Source organism: Salmo trutta, chromosome 21 (assembly GCF_901001165.1).
Source record: "Salmo trutta chromosome 21, fSalTru1.1, whole genome shotgun sequence".
In the NCBI taxonomy this organism is placed as follows: domain Eukaryota; kingdom Metazoa; phylum Chordata; class Actinopteri; order Salmoniformes; family Salmonidae; genus Salmo; species Salmo trutta.
Genome location: NC_042977.1, coordinates 27,395,769 through 27,414,132, shown reverse-complemented (window position 1 = coordinate 27,414,132; position 18,364 = coordinate 27,395,769). Strand labels below are relative to the sequence as shown.

The 18,364-nt window shown below is 42.8% G+C and overlaps 1 protein-coding gene across 1 annotated transcript; it reads left to right on the top strand.

Annotated features, from left to right (window-relative positions):
• The first annotated feature begins 1,454 nt into the window (after positions 1–1,454).
• LOC115157746 (myosin-6-like) lies at positions 1,455–15,561 on the top strand. The gene is given in 6 exon segments (XM_029706187.1): positions 1,455–1,471; positions 14,123–14,294; positions 14,408–14,553; positions 14,657–14,747; positions 14,873–15,262; positions 15,370–15,561. Coding segments are annotated over 6 exon segments (972 nt in total). The 3' UTR covers positions 15,526–15,561.
• The last annotated feature ends 2,803 nt before the right edge of the window (positions 15,562–18,364 follow it).

Below are 18,364 nucleotides of genomic sequence, written 5' to 3'. Positions count from 1 at the left end.
ACATGGAATACAGTTAATAATACAATAGAAAAAGTCTATATACAGTGTGTGCAAATGAGGTAGGATAAGGGAGGTAAGGCAATAAATAGGCCATAGTGGCGAACTAATTACAATATAGCAATTAAACACTGAAGTGATAAATGTGCAGAAGATGAGTGTGCAAGTAGAGATACTGGGGTGCAAAGGAGCAAAATAAATAAAATAAATAACAGTATGGGGATGAGGTAGTTGGATGGGCTATTTACAGATGAGCTATGTACAGGTGCAGTGATCTCTGAGCTGCTCTGACAGCTGGTGCTTAAAGCTAGTGAGGGAGATATGAGTCTCCAGCTTCAGTGATTTTTGCAGTTCGTTCCAGTCATTGGCAGCAGAGAACTGGAAGGAAAGGCGGCCAAAGGGGGAATTGACTTTGGGGTTGACCAGTGAAATATACCTGCTGGAGTGCGTGCTACGGGTGGGTGCTGCTATGGTGACCAGTGAGCTGAGATAAGGCAGGGCTTTACCTAGCAAAGACTTATAGATGACCTGGAGCCAGTGGGTTTGGCGATGAATATGAAGCGAGGGCCAGCCAACGAGAGCATACAGGTCACAGTGGTGGGTAGTATATGGGGCTTTGGTGACAAAACAGATGACACTGTGATAGACTGCATCCAATTTGCTGAGTAGAGTGTTGGAGGCTATTTTATAAATGACATCGCCGAAGTCAAGGATCGGTAGAATGGTCAGTTTTAAGAGGGTATGTATGGCAGCATGAGTGAAGGATGCTTTGTTGCGAAATAGGAAGCCGATTCTAGATTTAATTTTGGATTGGAGATGCTTAATGTGAGTCTGGAAGGAGAGTTTACAGTCTAACCAGACACCTAGGTATTTGTTGTTGTCCACATATTCTAAGTCAGAACCATCTAGAGTAGTGATGCTGGACGGGCGGGCAGGTGTGGGCAGCGATCGGTTGAAGAGCATGCATTTAGTTTTACAGTTGGAGGCCACAGAAGGAGAGTTGTATGGCATTGAAGCTCGTCTGGAGGTTAGTTAACACAGTGTCCAAAGAAGAGCCAGAAGTATACAGAATGGTGTCGTCTGCGTAGAGGTGGATCAGAGAATTACCAGCAGCAAGAGCGACATCATTGATATATACAGAGAAAAGATTTGGCCCGAGAATTGAACCCTGTGGCACCCCCATAGAGACTGCCAGAGGTCTGGACAACAGGCCCTCTGATTTGACACACTGAACTCTATCAGAGAAGTAGTTGGTGAACCAGGCGAGGCAGTCATTTGAGAAACCAAGGCTGTTGAGTCTGCCAATAAGAATGTGGCAATTGACAGAGTTGAAAACCTTGGCCAGGTTGATGAATACAGCTGCACAGTATTGTCTCTTATCGATGGCAGTTATGATATCGTTTAGGACCTTGAGGATGGCTGAGGTGCACCCATGACCAGCTCGGAAACCAGATTGCATGGCGGAGAAGTTACGGTGGGGTTCGAAATGGTCGGTGATCTGTTTGTTAACTTGGCTTTCGAAGACCTTAGAAAGGCAGGGTAGGATAGATATAGGTCTATAGTAGTTTGGGTCTAGAGTGTCTCCCCCTTTGAAGAGGGGGATGACCGTGGCAGCTTTCCAATTTTTGAGGATCTCAAACGATATGAAAGAGAGGTTGAACAAGCTAGTAATAGGGGTTGCAACAATTTCGTCAGTTAATTTTAGAAAGAGAGGGTCCAGATTGTTTAGCCCTGCTGATTTGTAGGGGTCCAGATTTTGCAGCACTTTCAGAATATCAGCTATCTGGATTTGGATGAAGGAGAAATGGGGGAGGCTTGGGTAAGTTGCTGTGGGGGGTGCAGGGCTATTGACTGGGGTAGGGGTAGCCAGGTGGAAAGCAAGGCCAGCCGTAGAAAAAAGCCTATTGAAATTCTCAATTATCGTGGATTTATCGGTGGTGACAGTGTTTCCTAGCCTCAGTGCAATGGGCAGCTGGGAGGAGGTGCTCTTATTCTCCATGGACTTTACAGTGTCCCAGAACTTTTTGGAGTTTGTGCTACAGGATTCAACTTTCTGTTTGAAAAAGCTAGCCTTTGCTTTCCTAACTACCTGTGTATATTGGTTCCTAACTTCCCTGAAAAGTTGCATATCGCGGTGGCTATTCGATGCTAATGCAGTATGCCTCAGGATGTTTTTGTGCTGGTCAAGGGCAGTCAGGTCTGGAGTGAACCAAGGGCTGTATCTGTTCCTGGTTCTACATTTTTTGAATGGGGCATGCTTATTTAAGATGGTGAGGAAAACACTTCTAAAGAATAACAGGCATCCTCTACTGATGGAATGAGGTCAATATCCTTCCAGGATACCCGGGCCAGGTTGATTAGAAAGGCCTGCTCGCTGAAGTGTTTTAAGGAGTGTTTGACAGTGATGAGGGGTGGTTGTTTGACTGCAGACCCATTACGGATGAGGCAGTGATCGCTGAGATCCTGGTTGAAGACAGCAGAGGTGTATTTGGAGGGCAGGTTGGATTATATCTATGAGGGTGCCCGTGTTTACGGATTTGGGGTTGTACCTGGTAGGTTCATTGAAAACTTGTGTGAGATTGAGGGCATCAAGCTTAGATTGTAGGATGGCCGGGGTGTTAAGCATGTCCCAGTTTAGGTCACCTAACAGCACAAGCTCTGAAGATAGATGGGGGAAATCAATTCACATATGGTGTCCAGGGCACAGCTGGGGGCAGAAAGTGGTCTACAGCAAGCGGCAATGGTGTAAGGTTTTGGGTGTAGCTGGTGCAGAGGAGTCAGGTGCAGGACAGCAGAGATGAGTAACACAATGAACTTTACTCAACATTTCCAAATACATGAAGTAATACCAAGCCCACAAACATCGGACCGAACTTACAATAAAACAATCACTCACAAAAACCATGGGGAAAACAGAGGGTTAAATAATGCAACTCCGCCCCCTTTGGCAGTTCTATCTTGTTGGAAAATGTGATAGTTAGGGATGGACATTTCAGGGTTTTTGGTGGTCTTCCTAAGCCAGGATTCAGACACGGCCAGGACATCCGGGTTGGCAGAGTGTGCTAAAACAGTGAATAAAACAAACTTAGGGAGGAGGCTTCTAATGTTAACATGCATGAAACCAAGGCTTTTACGGTTACAGAAGTCAAGAAATGAGAGCACCTGGGGAATGGGAGTTGAGCTAGGCACTGCAGGGCCTAGATTAACCTCTACATCACCAGAGGAACAGAGGAGGCGTAGGATAAGGATACGGCTAAAGGCTATAAGAACTGGTCGTCTAGTACATTTGGACAGAGAGTAAAAGGAGCAGGTTTCTGGGCACGGTAGAATAGATTCAAGGCATAATGTACAGACAAAGGTACGGTAGGATGTGAATACAGTGGAGGTAAACCTATGCATATGAGAGAGATATTGTCTCTAGAAATATCATTTAACTTTTTAAAGTATAGGGGCCAGAATTTTCATTTTCGAATGAAAAGCGTGCCCAGAGTAAACTGCCTAATACTCGGGCCCAGAGTCAAATATTTGCATATTATTAGTCGATTTGGATAGAAATAAACTCTGAAGTTTCTAAAACTGTTTGAATGATGTCTGTGAGTATAACAGAACTCATATGGCAGGCAAAAACCTGAGAAACATCCAACCAGGAAGTGGGAAATCTGAGAATTCTAGTTCTTCTTTTGAATCCCTATTGAAACTACAGTGTCTGTGGGGTCACGTTGCACTTCCTAAGGCTTCCATTGGTTGTCAACAGCCTTTAGAAACGTGTTTCGTCCTTCTCCTGTTACTGGGCAGAAAATAGGAGCTCAGTCAATGAGTGGACTGCCTGAGGACAAAGGACTTGGTGATGCGCGAGCCCGCCAGTGCATCCCTTCTTCTTTTTCTTCTTGAATGAATACGCTATTGTCCGGTTTTAATATTATCGACGTTTTATGTTAAAAAGACCCTAAGGATTGATTGTAAACAACGTTTGACATGTTTCTACAAATGGTAATTGAATTATTTGACTTTTCGTCTCTGGTACTGCGCTCGCTCGTTATGCCTTTGTATAGTGATCTGAACGCACAAACAAAACGGAGGTATTTGGACATAAATATGCAGTATTTCGAACAAAAATAACATTTCTGTGGAAGTAGGAGTCCTGGGATTGCATTCTGATGAAGATCAGCAAAGGTAAGAGAATATTTATTATACTAATTCTGAGTTTAGAACTTGACCCCAAAACTTGGCAGGTATATCTATAATTCTTTCAGTAACTGTTGTAAATTTTATCAATGTTTATGATGAGTATTTTTGTAAATTGATGTGCACATTCACCGGCAGTTTTGGTGGGAATACATTTTCTGAACATCACATGCCAATGTAAAATGGGGTTTTTGGATATAAATACACTGCTCAAAAAAATAAAGGGAACACTTAAACAACACAATTTAACTCCAAGTCAATCACACTTCTGTGAAATCAAACTGTCCACTTAGGAAGCAACACTGATTGACAATAAATTTCACATGCTGTTGTGCAAATGGAATAGACAACAGGTGGAAATTATAGGCAATTAGCAAGACACCCCCAATAAAGGAGTGGTTCTGCAGGTGGTGACCACAGACCACTTCTCAGTTCCTATGCTTCCTGGCTGATGTTTTGGTCACTTTTGAATGCTGGCGGTGCTTTCACTCTAGTGGTAGCATGATACGGAGTCTACAACCCACACAAGTGGCTCAGGTAGTGCAGCTCATCCAGGATGGCACATCAATACGAGCTGTGGCAAGAAGGTTTGCTGTGTCTGTCCGCGTAGTGTCCAGAGCATGGAGGCGCTACCAGGAGACAGGCCAGTACATCAGGAGACGTGGAGGAGGCCGTAGGAGGGCAACAACCCAGCAGCAGGACCGCTACCTCCGCCTTTGTGCAAGGAGGAGCAGGAGGAGCACTGCCAGAGCCCTGCAAAAGGACCTCCAGCAGGCCACAAATGTGCATGTGTCTGCTCAAATGGTCAGAAACAGACTCTGTGAGGGTGGTATGAGGGCCCAACGTCCACAGGTGGGGGTTGTGCCTACAGCCCAACACCGTGCAGGATGTTTGGCATTTGCCAGAGAACACCAAGATTGGCAAATTCGCCACTGGCGCCCTGTGCTCTTCACAGATGAAAGCAGGTTCACACTGAGCACATGTGACAGACGTGACAGAGTCTGGAGACGCTGTGGAGAACGTTCTGCTGCCTGCAACATCCTCCAGCATGACCGGTTTGGCAGTGGGTCAGTCATGGTGTGGGGTGGCATTTCTTTGGGGGGCCGCACAGCCCTCCATGTGCTCGCCAGAGGTAGCCTGACTGCCATTAGGTACCGAGATGAGATCCTCAGACCCCTTGTGAGACCATTTGCTGGTGCGGTTGGCCCTGGGTTCCTCCTAATGCAAGACAATGCTAGACCTCATGTGGCTGGAGTGTGTCAGCAGTTCCTGCAAGAGGAAGGCATTGATGCTATGGACTGGCCCGCCCGTTCCCCAGACCTGAATCAAATTGAGCACATCTGGGACATCATGTCTCGCTCCATCCACCAACGCCACGTTGCACCACAGACTGTCCAGGAGTTGGCGGATGCTTTAGTCCAGGTCTGGGAGGAGATCCCTCAGGAGACCATCCGCCACCTCATCAGGAGCATGCCCAGGCGTTGTAGGGAGGTCATACAGGCACGTGGAGGCCACACACGCTACTGAGCCTCATTTTGACTTGTTTTAAGGACATTACATCAAAGTTGGATCAGCCTGTAGTGTGGTTTTCCACTTTAATTTTGAGTGTGACTCCAAATCTAGACCTCCGTGGGTTGATAAATTGGATTTCCATTGATTATTTTTGTGTGATTTTGTTGTCAGCACATTCAACTATGTAAAGAAAAAAGTATTTAATAAGATTTTTTCTTTCATTCAGATCTAGGATGTGTTGTTTAAGTGTTCCCTTTATTTTTTTGAGCAGTATATGAACTTTATCGAGCAAAACATACATGTATTGTGTAACATGAAGTCCTATGAGTGCCATCTGATGAAGATCATCAAAGGTTAGTGAATATTTTAGCTGTGTTTTTGGGATGCATGTCCTTGCTTGGAAAATGGCTGTGTGGTTTTTCTTGTGAAGTTTATGTCCTAACATAATCTAATTTTATGCTTTCGCCATAAAGCCTTTTTGAAATCGGACAATGTGGTTAGATTAACGAGAAGTTTATCTTTAAAATGGTGCAAAATAGTTGATTGTTTGAGAAAATGAAATTATGAGATTTTTGCTGTTTTGTATTTCGCGCCATGCTATTTCACTGGCTGTTGAATAATGTGTCCCGCAGGTGGGACGGTCACGTCCCACCTAGCCCATAGAAGTTAAACCAGGTGAGGTCACCGCATGTGTGGGAGGTGGAACTAAAGGGTTAGCTAAGGCGTATTGAGCAGGGCTAGAGGCTCTACAGTGAAATAAGGCAATAATCACTAACCAAACAGCAATGGACATGGCATATTGACATTAGGGAGAGGCATGCGTAGCCGAGTGATCATAGGGGTCCAGTGAGTAGCTCGGCTGGCTGGAGACACGGCAATTCAGACAGCTAGCGGGCTGGGGCTAGCAAGCTAGCAGAAGGGCCTTAGAGGGACGTCTTGACTGAAGAAGTTTGTTGTAGCCCCCTCGTGCTGTTACGTCGGCAGACCAGTTGTGATGGATCAGCAGGGCTCCGTGGTAAAAGGGTCCAGGCCAATTGGCAAAATAGGTATAGTGGCCAAAGAAATTGTCCGATGGGCCTTTTCAGCTAACAGTCCAATATGCTCTAGACAGTTAGCAGGCCTTGGCTAGCAGGCTAGCAGATGGGCATTCAGGGAACGTCGCGACGGAGGAGCCAGTTGAAAAAAATCCTCGGGCAGATTACGTCAGTAGTCCAGTCGTGATGGATCGGCGGGGCTCCGTGTCGGCAGTAAAAGGGGTCCAGGCCAATTGGCAAAATAGGTATTGTAGCCCAAGGAGTGGCTGATGGACCTCTTCGGCTAGCCAGGAGATGGGCCTAGGAAAGGCTAGCTCCAGGCTAATTGGTTCTTGCTTCGGGACAGAGACGTTAGCCAGGAGTGGCCACTCGGATAGCAGCTAGCTAGCTGCGATGATCCAGGTGAAAGGTTCAGAGCTTGTGGTAGGAATCCGGAGATACGGAGAAAAATAAGTCCGATATGCTCTGGTTTTAATCACGCTGTGCAGACTGGCAAGAGTTGTCCGGGCTAAAGGTTAGTTGATGACCGCTAGCAGTGGCTAGCTGGCTACTAGCTAGTAGCTAGTTAGCTGGCTAGCTGGCTACTAGTTAGTAGCTAGTTAGCTGGCTAGCTTCTGTTGGGGGTTCCGGTTCAAAAGTAAAGAAAATAGCAGATCTGTACCACATTGGGTGAAGCGGATTGCAGGAGAGTATGTTGAAGTTGAGGTTAAGAAAAAAAAATATATATATGCGAAGAAAAAAGATATAAAAGATATATACACGGGACACGACGAAGACAAAGACGTCTGACCGCTACGCCATCTTGGAAGTTAAAGTAACAATAACAATTCACATTTCTTGTTGGTGCAGGAAACTTTTTCTGCTGTGTGAAACATGCTCAAATTAAAATACGGCATCTGTAGGTGATAATGGAGAACCAGTCGCCAGTGACCTTGGCCTCGCATTGGTCCGCAGTTACTGCCTTTGTCACCATTGTGTATCATTATTATTATATTTCAGCTAAATCTAAACATGTCACTTGTGACAGACCTCTGTCAGTGTTGTGTGACACTTTCCAGCTGGTAAAGCTCGCTGCCTAAATGTTCTTTATTTAGACCGGCCCATTGGCTATTGTCACGTATACTCCCTCTCCGGTCTCTAGGTCATCAGGCTGCTGATTATCCCGCACACCTGTCACCATCATCAAGCGCTCCCGCGCCTCATGACCCTCACCCAGACTCCATTACCTCCTTGATTATCTTCCCTATATCTGTCACTCCCCTCGGTTCTTTCCTCAGGTGTTATTGACTCTGTTTCATGTCGGTGTGTTGTTTGTGATTCGTGTTTATTGTTTATGGTTATTTATTAAAACACTCACTCCCTGTACTTGCTTCCCAACTCTCAGCGCACTCGTTACAGCTATTTGATATTTCTATTTATGCAAAGTCTATGGCTATCATGACAAAACATGTTGCACATCAACTCCTCTTAAGGCCTCTGGGTTAATGAGAACCCAGTCATGACATATTTTTCTTCAATATCCCTTTGTGAAATCCAACATCTTATTTTGTGTTTTCTAAACAATACCAATTGCTTATGTCAAAGAATTATCATTATATCATGGTAAGACATCCAAGATATGTGGAGAATGATGCTCCAGGGAATATAGCAGCCATTCTACGGGCTCCTGACCATTTGTGCAATTATTATTATGAAATAACTGTAACGGTCGTCGTAGTGGATGGACCAAGGCACAGCGGGTTGAGTGCTCATATTTACTTTTATTGAACACAAAAACATACGAACGAACAGGATGCATGCTAAACACAAAGCTATGCAACTACAACCTCCCACAAATCCCATGACAAACACATTTCTATTTATAGAATCTTCAATCAGAGGCAACGATAGACAATTGAAGGCCCCAACCCCAATTACCTAAACATAGAAATAGAAATGACTAGACAGAACATAGAAATACACTAACATAGAACAATGACAAAAACCCCGGAATACATAAACCAAACACCCCTCTACATACACACACACCCCGAACCATATAAAACAAATACCCCCTGCCACGTCCTGACCAAACTATAATAACAAATAACCCATTTACTGGTCAGGACGTAACAATAACACATATGGAATAATGTTGAGAGAGCGCCAAGAGTGTGCAAACCTGTCATCAAAGCAAAGGGTGGCTACTTTGAAGAATCTAAAATCTAAAATATATTTTGATTTGTTTAACACTTTTTTGGTTACTACATGATTCCATATGTGTTATTTCATAGTTTTGATGTCTTCACTATTATTCTACAATGTAGAAAATAGTAAAAATGTTTTAAAAAAAACCTGGAATGAGTAGGTGTGTCCAAACATTTGACTGGTACTGTAAATTCTTAGAAAAAAATGTGCTAGCTAGAACCAATAGGGGTTCTTCAGCTGTCCCCATAGGAGAACCATTTGAAGAACCCTTTTGATTCCAGGTATAACCCTTTTTATAACCCTTTTGGTTCCAGGTAGAACCCTTTTGGGTTCCATGTTAAACCCTTTCCAGAGGGTTCTATGTGGAACACAAAATAGTTCTACCTGGAACCAAAAAGGGTTCTGCTATGGGGAAAGCCGAAGAACGCTTTCGAGTGTACTGCTCATCCCGGACCAGCCCAAAACCCCGGCACTCAAAAAAGGAAGAGAAAGCGTTATAGAGGCCGGCGTGCAGGATAGAGACTACATTGGCGTGTGGTTAAACTGCCTCTATATTGGCAAACGTTAAATCACTGGAGAATAAACTGGATGAGCTCTGTTCACTATCCTATCAACCTGATCTGAAGAATTGTTATATCCTATGTTTCTCTTAGTCGGACATGGAAAATATAAATCAAGCTGTTTTTTTCTATACATCGGCAGGACAGAACGGCAGCGTCAGGTAAACTCAAGAGGGGTAGTGTGTGTCTCTTAGTTAACAACAGCTGGTGTGAGAGCTCTAATATTAGGGAAGTCTCGAGGTTCTGCTCACCTGAGTTAGAATCCCTCATGATGAGCTGTAGACCATACTATTTACCAAGAGAGTTTTCATCTATATTTTTTGTAGCTGTCGATTTACCACAACAAACCGATGCTGGCACTAAGACCGCACTCAACGAGCTGTATAGGGCCATAAGCAAACAAGAAAATGCTCACCCAGAGGCGGCACTCCCAGTGACCGATGATGTTAATGCAGGAAAACTGAAATCTGTCTTACCATTTCTACCAGCATGTCACCTGTGCCACTAGAGGCGAAAAAACTCTAGATCAGCTCCATTTGGTAAATCTGACCATAACTTTATCCTCCTAATTCCTGATCACAAGCAAAAACTCAAACAGGAAACACTTGTGACGTGCTCAACACTGAAGTGGTCTGATGAAGCAGATGCTAAGCTACAGGACTGTTTCGCTAGCACAGACTGGAATATGTTCCAGGATTCATCAGATGGCATTGAGTTTACCACTGGCTTCATTAATAAGTTCATCGACGATGTCGTCCCCACAGTGAACGTGCGTACATATCCCAACCAGAAGCCATAGATTACAGATAACATCCACACTGAGCTAAAGGCTAGAGCTGCCACTTTCAAGGAGCGGGACACTAATCCAGACGCTTATAAGAAATTCTGCTATGCCCTCTGATGAACCATCAGACAGGCAAAGCGTCAATACAGGACTAAGATGGAATCCTACTACTCCGGCTCTAACGCTCGTAAGATGTGCCAGGGTTTGCAAACTATCACAGATTAGAAAGGGAAACCCAGCCACAAGCTGCCCAGTGACGCGAGCCTACCAGACAAGCTAAATTCCTTTTATGCTCGCTTTGAGGCAAGCAACACTGACCCATGCATAAGAGCACCAGCTGTTCTGGATGACTGTGATCATGCTCTCTGTAGCCAATGTGAGTAAGACCTTCAAACAGGTTAACATTCACAAGGCCGCAGGGCCAGATGGATTACCAGGACACATACTCAGAGCATGCGCTGACCAGCTGGCAAGTGTATTCTATAATGAATACAATGGGAGACAGACAGCTGGTTTCAAGCGCAGGGCACAGCAGGGGTTTATTTGTAAAGGACCACAGGAGGGGGCAAGTAGCTGAGTCCAGGGGCAGGCAGAAAGTCATACACAGGGGGTCAGAAAAGGCAACAGTACAGGCAGGGAGAAGGCTAATGACGTAGTCCGGGAGATCAGGCACGCGGTTGAAGACAGGAAATCCGATAGGCAAAAGTACAGGCATTGAATACAGTGCCTTGCAAAAGTATTCACCCCCTTGGTGTTTTTCCTATTTTGTTGCAATACAACCTGTAATTTAAATAGATTTTTGTTTGGATTTCACGTAATGGACATACACGAAATAGTCCAAATTGGTGAAGTGAAATGAAAAAAAGAACTTGTTTCAAAAAATTATTTAAAAAAAACCAGAATGCATATGTGCATGCATATGTATTCACCCCTTTGCTATGAAGCCCCTAAATAAGATCAGGTGCAACCAATTATCTTCAGAAGTCACATAATTAGTTAAATAAAGTCTACCTGTGTGCAATCTAAGTGTCACATGATCTGTCACATCTCAGTATAAATACACCTGTTCTGAAAGGCCCCAGAGTCTGCAACACCACTAAGCAAGGGGCACCACCAAGCATGCGGCACCATGAAGACCAAGGGGCTCTCCAAACAGGTCAGGGACAAAGTTGTGGAGAAGTACAGATCAGGGTTGGGTTATAAAAAAATATCTGAAACTTTGAACATCCCACGGAGCACCAATAAAACCATTAATAAAAAATTGAAAGAATAGGGCACCACAACAAACCTGCCAAGAGAGGGTCGCCCACCAAAACTCGTGGACCAGGCAAGGAGAGTATTAGTCAGAGAGGCGACAAAAATACCAAAGATAACCCTGAGTTAGCTGCAAATCTCCACAGCAGAGATTGGAGTATCTGTCCATAGGACCACTTTAAGCCGTACACTCCACAGAGCTGGGCTTTACGGAAGAGTGGACACAAAAAAATAAGCAAACATGTTTGGTGCTCGCAAAAGGCATGTGGGAGACTCCCCAAACATATGCTTCATGCATTTTTTTTCATCGGCAGGGACTGGGAAACTTTTCAGAATTGATGGAATGATGGATGGCGCTAATTACAGGGAAATTGAGGGAAACCTGTTTCAGTCTTCCAGAGACTTGAGACTGGGACGAAGGTTCACCTTCCAGTAGGACAATGACCCTAAGCATACTGCTAAAGCAACACTTGAGTGGTTTAAGGGGAAACATTTAAATGTCTTGAAATAGCCTAGTCAAAGCACAGACTTCAATCCAATTGAGAATATGTGCTATAACTTAAAGATTGCTGTACACCAGCGGAACCCATCCAACTTGAAGGAGTTGGAGCAGTTTTGCGACCTGGTCAAGATAAAGCAAAAGCAGTTTGACACATACAACAACATAGAGTCACACATGGAGTAAAACAAACATACAGTCAATAATACAGTAGAAAAATAAAGTCTATGTACAATGTGAGCAAATGAGGTGAGATAAGGGAGGCAAATGCAAAAAAGGCCATGGTGGCTAAGTAAATACAATATAGCAAGTAAAACACTGGAATAGTAGATTTGTAGTGGAAGAAAGTGCAAAGTAGAAATAGAAAAAATGGGGTGCAAAGGAGCAAAATAAATAAATAAATAAATAAATATTGTAGGGGAAGAGGTAGTTGTTTGGGCTAAATTATAGATGGTCTATGTACAGGTGCAGTGATCTGTGAGCTTCTCTGACAGCTGGTGCTTAAAGCTAGTGAGGGAGATAAGTGTTTCCAGTTTCAGAGATTTTTGTAGCTCGTTCCAGTCATTGGCAGCAGAGAACTTATAGAGACATACCCCAAAGACTTGCAGCTGTAATTGCTGCAAATTGTGGCTCTACAAAGTATTGCTTCGAAGTATTTGGTTTTCGGCATGGATTTCAGTTTATCGCTAACCTTTTCAATGGAACTTTGAAGCACTAACTTTCGTAATCTGCATGCTGATTCCATCTTTGACGACGCCACATAAATGGAATAGGTACTAGCTAGCTTAATAGTTAATATTTGCGCGCTACCTCTGCATATTCAGCTAGTGTGTGTGCGCGATTGACTGGATTAACCTCACGTCAGTTACGTGCATTGAGTGCCTTTCAGACAGTAGATATGACCTCTCTGTTACCTAGCAAGCTAAGGAACTGGCAGTGGATCAAACCATTGTGAGGCAAAGGGTGGTGGGGTTGCAATCTTTTGAAACTTAAAAACGCGCTATTAAGTGTCTATAATCAGCACAATTGCTTTCATTGCGTATTATTAATATTATTTAAATTACATAGTTATGGTTCAGTGATATATTGGGGGGGACAAATCATATTTTTCCCTGGATGGGGGGGTCGTGTCCCCCCCCGTCCCCCCCGGGATTTTCGCCCCTGAGCATAACACATAACACACAGCTGTCTGTGCGTGTCAATCCAATATGTTCAAAACTCAAGCCCTCCCTTAGGGCTACTAAAAGGAAGGCTGGTTCAACAGCAATGTGTGCATTTTTTATCCTGGCTATTTCATGATATCGTACATTTTACATATTTCATGATATCGTACATTTTATATTTATTTATTATGTTGTTGTTTAAAAAAAACGGTTTGCTTATTTTTCGTTACATTTTATTACAACCAAAGTAATTAGAATGATTCACCTTCCTGGTTTTATGGTGACAACGTCCATGGCGCGCTTGCAATGCAACTTTTGGAGATGTGTGAATGCGATCTGATCTGTAAGATAGTTCTGATTTTATTAATTAAACAGGCCTATTTTGGAGCAGTATAATGTTGAGCGGATAAACATACCTGATTACACCCTAGATCAGCTAGATGCAGGCAAGAGTGTGTAAGGCATTATTGAATGTGTCGCAGTCTGTCACCTTCATTACAAAAAAAATTTCTACTTGAATTCTCCCAGGACCTGACTTAGGTTGTAAAATTCAAATATCATGTGGTAGCCTAAACCTATCGATGGTACATTGAGCTGGGTGAATGAAATATTAATGACAGTCATCCAATATGCTGTAATAGAAATAAGGCCATGTTCATAGCAAAAATTATCATCCTCCCTAATCTTAAACGGCACTGACCGCCGCTGGGTTCAAGTTAATGTATTTAGCAAAGATAGGTCTACATTTTGTTATTTTGTTTCTGTAAGCCATTTAACAAACTATAACAGACTAACATTGGAATTGGAGTTGATTCCAAGGAAATACAAAAAAGACCGTAAATACACAACTTGAAGCAACCACATATTTTGCCACGGAGCACGTTCTGATTGGCCAGTGGGGGGCCAAGCCTCGACACACTCACAACTTGTTTATTCATCAAACCCAGCCCTTTCGAGCCAACGCCTTTCGAGCCAAATGGAATCATTGCCAATCTAACCAAGGAGAAGAAACCTCTCCAGGAATCTCATCAGCAAAAGCTGGATGACCTGCAAAGCGAGGAGGACAAAGTCAACACTCTAACCAAGGCAAAGGCTAAGCTGGAGCAACAAGTTGATGATGTGAGTACTTGACGTTGTGTTGTGAGCAAAAAATTATAAAAATACATAATTCATGTAGTCATCAGAAATCGAATGGATAAAACAGTCTTGTGTTTTGTGATGATGGTCCTCAGCTTGAAGGTTCTCCGGAGCAAGAGAAGAAGGTCTGTATGGATCTTGAAAGAGCCAAGAGGAAGCTGGAGAGAGACTTGAAGTTGACCCAGGAGAGCCTAATAGACCTGGAGAACGATAAACAACAGCTAGAGAAACGTCTTAAGAAGTAAGTGAATTGTATATATATATATATTATTTATTTTTCAATCAAGCCTTTATTTGGAGCTAAAATGTTAATTCACTCTAAACAAATTTGCCTTTGTCCACAGTAAAGAATTTGAAGTCAGCAAGCTTAACAATAAAATAGAAGATGAACAAGCAGGTAGCATTCAGCTTCAGAAGAAATGGAAGGAGCTTCAGGTAATTGATCATGTGTAATTGAATGTGCAACTATGGTATTTAATGAAAATACACATTATTTTGACTTAAAAGAAGAAGAATATTCAAACCTCCTCACAATCTTTCAATCTATTTCCCCATGCTAGGCTCAAATTGAGGAGCTAGAGGAAGCGCTGGAGGCAGAAAGAGCTGCCCAAGCCAAGGTGGAGAAGCAAAGAGCAGACTTGGCTAGAGAGCTGGAGGAGATCAGTGAGAGGCTAGAGGAGGCTGATGGAGCCACATCTGTCCAGATTGAGATGAACAAGAAGAGGGATAATGAGTTCCTGAAGCTCCGCATAGACCTTGAAGAGGCCACTCTGTAGCACAAGACTATAGCTGCCACACTCAAGAAAAAACAAGCTGACAGTGTGGGCGACCTAGGGGAGCAGATAGACAACTTGCAGAGGGAGAAGCAGAAACTGGAAAAGGAGCAGAGTGAGCTCAGGCTAGAGCTTGATGATGTGGTCTACAAGATGGAACATATTGTGAAGTCCAACGTATGACTCCATTTCATGATCTGGTCTTTTAGTTTCTCATCAAATGTGATGCATGATGGATTATTTAAAAACTCACATTTGTCTTTATATCATGCTCTTCATTTCAGACCAATTTAGAGAAGGCAAGCAGGACCTGGGAAGATCAGATGATTGAATACCGGGCAAAGTATGAGGAGGGCATGCGCAGCATCAATGACTTCAGCATGTGTAAAGCTAGGCTGCAGACAGAGAATGGTAAGTTTCTTATCTCTTATGATAAATGATCACCAATATTAGTAAATTATTCCTTCCTCCACACTGATCAAGCCAGTGAAATTGTTCTTAACAATTTCGTAATTTACTTCGCTAGGACAGCTTTCCAGTCAGCTTATGGAAAAGGACTCCCTTGTATCTCAGCTGAGTAGAGTGAAGCTGTCCTACACTCATCAGATTGAGGACATCAAAAGACAACTGCAGGAGGAGACAAAGGTGAGAGATAAATATGTTGAAACTACACTACTGTTCAAAAGTTTGGGGTCACTTAGAAATGGCCTAGTTTTTGAAAGAAAAGCACATTTTTTGTCCATTAAAATAACATCAAATTGATCAGAAATACAGTGTAGACATTGTTAATGTTGTAAATGACTATTGTAGCTGGAAATGGCTGATTTTTTTATGGAATATCTACATAGGCGTACAGAGGCCCATTTTCAGCAACCACCACTCCTTTGTTCCAATGGCACGTTGTGTTAGCTAATCCAAGTTTATCATTTTAAAAGGCTAATTGATCATTAGAAATCCCTTTTGTAATTATATTAGTACAGCTGAAAACTGTTGTTCTGATTAAAGAAGCAATAAAACTGGCATTTAGACTAGTTGAGTATCTGGAGCATCAGCATTTGTGGGTTCGATTACAGGCTCAAAATGGCCAGAAACAAAGAACTTTCTTCTGAAACTCGTCAGTCTATTCTTGTTCTGAGAAATGAAGGCTATTCCATGTGAGAAATTGCCAAGAAACTGAAGATCTCGGACAACGCTGTGTACTACTCCCTTCACAGACAGCATAAACTGGCTCTAACCAGAATAGATAGAGGAGTGGGAGGCCCTGGTTCAAAATTAAGCAAGAGGACAAGTACATTAGAGTGTCTAGTTTGAGAAGCAGACGCCTCACAGGTCCTCAACCGGCAGCTTCATTAAATAGTACCCGCAAAACACCAGTCTCAACATCAACAGTGAAGGGATGCTGGCCTTCTAGGCAGAGTTGCAAAGAAAAAGCCATATCTCAGACTGGCCAATAAAAATTAAATATTAACTGTGGTTTTGGTTTTTGTGACATATATGCTAGCTTGAAAAATGGGTGTCTGATTATTTCTGGCTGGGTACTCTCCTGACATAATCTAATGTTTTGCTTTCGTTGTAAAGCCTTTTTGAAATCGGACAGTGTGGTTAGATAAAGGAGAGTCATGTCTTTAAAATGGTGTAAAATAGTCATATGTTTGAAAAATGGAAGTTTTCGGATTTTCGAGGAGTTTGTATTTCGCGCCACGCCCTATCATTGGATATTGGAGCGGTGCTCCGCTAGCGGAACGTCTAGATGTAAGAGGTTTTTTAATGATGCCAAAGACACGACACTACTAAAGCTTGACCAGTGCTTACCAATGTCTTCTCTCCCTGATGTCTATCTCTATTCTCTAATTCTTTACCATCACAGAAAGAGCATGATGAAGAGTGAACCTCTCAGATGGATCTCTGAAACCTTCTGCTTTGGCGGACTCCAGAGTTTCCCAGACTCGGTCCTCGCCCATGCAATTTAAATATTAAATAATAAATCATTTGATTTTTCGGTTGTGCCAATGATGGCGGATTGATTGACTTCCAAGTTTTTTGTATACGTTTTTTCAAAATGAATGATGAGAAAAGAATGGTCCAGCCCATTGGGTATCTCACTACACCCTCTTATGTCTGTCATGTCTTGAAATATGCAGACAGATGGATTAAAAGTAAGTTTACATTGTAATACAGTACTTCTGACAGCCAACTTTCTAGCTCTGCCCACAACTTCCAAACTTTATAGCGTTCTCAGAAAGCATGGATTATTGAGTCATTATTAGTTTTACACTTGAGACATGACTTTGCTGTTGTGCTGTAGAATTTGTGAATTTTGTCTCTTGCATACATTCCAACGTACATTTTCATTAACTGTAATTTCATTAGTTATGCTCCAACTTCCCTCTATCTTGTGCCAACATCAGTTCTTTTTACATCTTGGTTCCAGTGACGACCCCACCTGTTTAGCTAAATATATATATATATATTTATATTTCATTGAGATAATAAAGCCGTATACAAACATGCTCATCCAAGAGGTCATTGGTCACAGATAAAGTGACGTCAAATCGCGTTATATGTACCGTAACTTTGATTGGACTGATCATGTCAACATCATACTTTCAAAATCTTAGCTAGCAGTCATCATAAATCAAGTCAACAATATACTGGCAAATCCTTTTCAATCCTTGTCATATGAAGAGAAAATATGAAGAGAAATTATAGATAAAACGTATTAGTGTTCATCGGCCATTGGAAATAAACATTACACAACAAGTTGGAAATCGCAAATTCAACAATGAGTGGTTTGGAAGGAATCAGTGGCTAACTGCAAGCATGCTATTCAGTGGAGTGGTTGTGGGGTCCAAATCTGGGTTTAAGGGTAACCTTTTCCAAGGTTAAAAGGAAAACATTCAACATTGGCCAACGCTGCTTTCTGCCGCGATCGAAACAACTGGAAACTCAGAACTGGGATATCTCAGACTTCAGTGAGTTCAAGACAACTGGGAACTCAGACAAAAACGAGCTTGAACTGAGAAAATACGTTTTGAACGGTCATCCACCTCGGAATTCCAAGTCGGGAACTCAGTCTGGCCTCTTTCTAGAGCTCCGACCTGAAGATCACTGACGTCATGATTCAACCTTGATTTTTTCAGAGTTCCCAGTTGTCTTGAAAACACCATAAATCCAGAGAAAGACAGACTTTGATGACAAAGTTTGATGGGAAAATTTGCCACATAGGACTTCCGCGCCACCTTCCTGTTCAAGTGAGCTCAAATTGATCCTGTGAGAGAC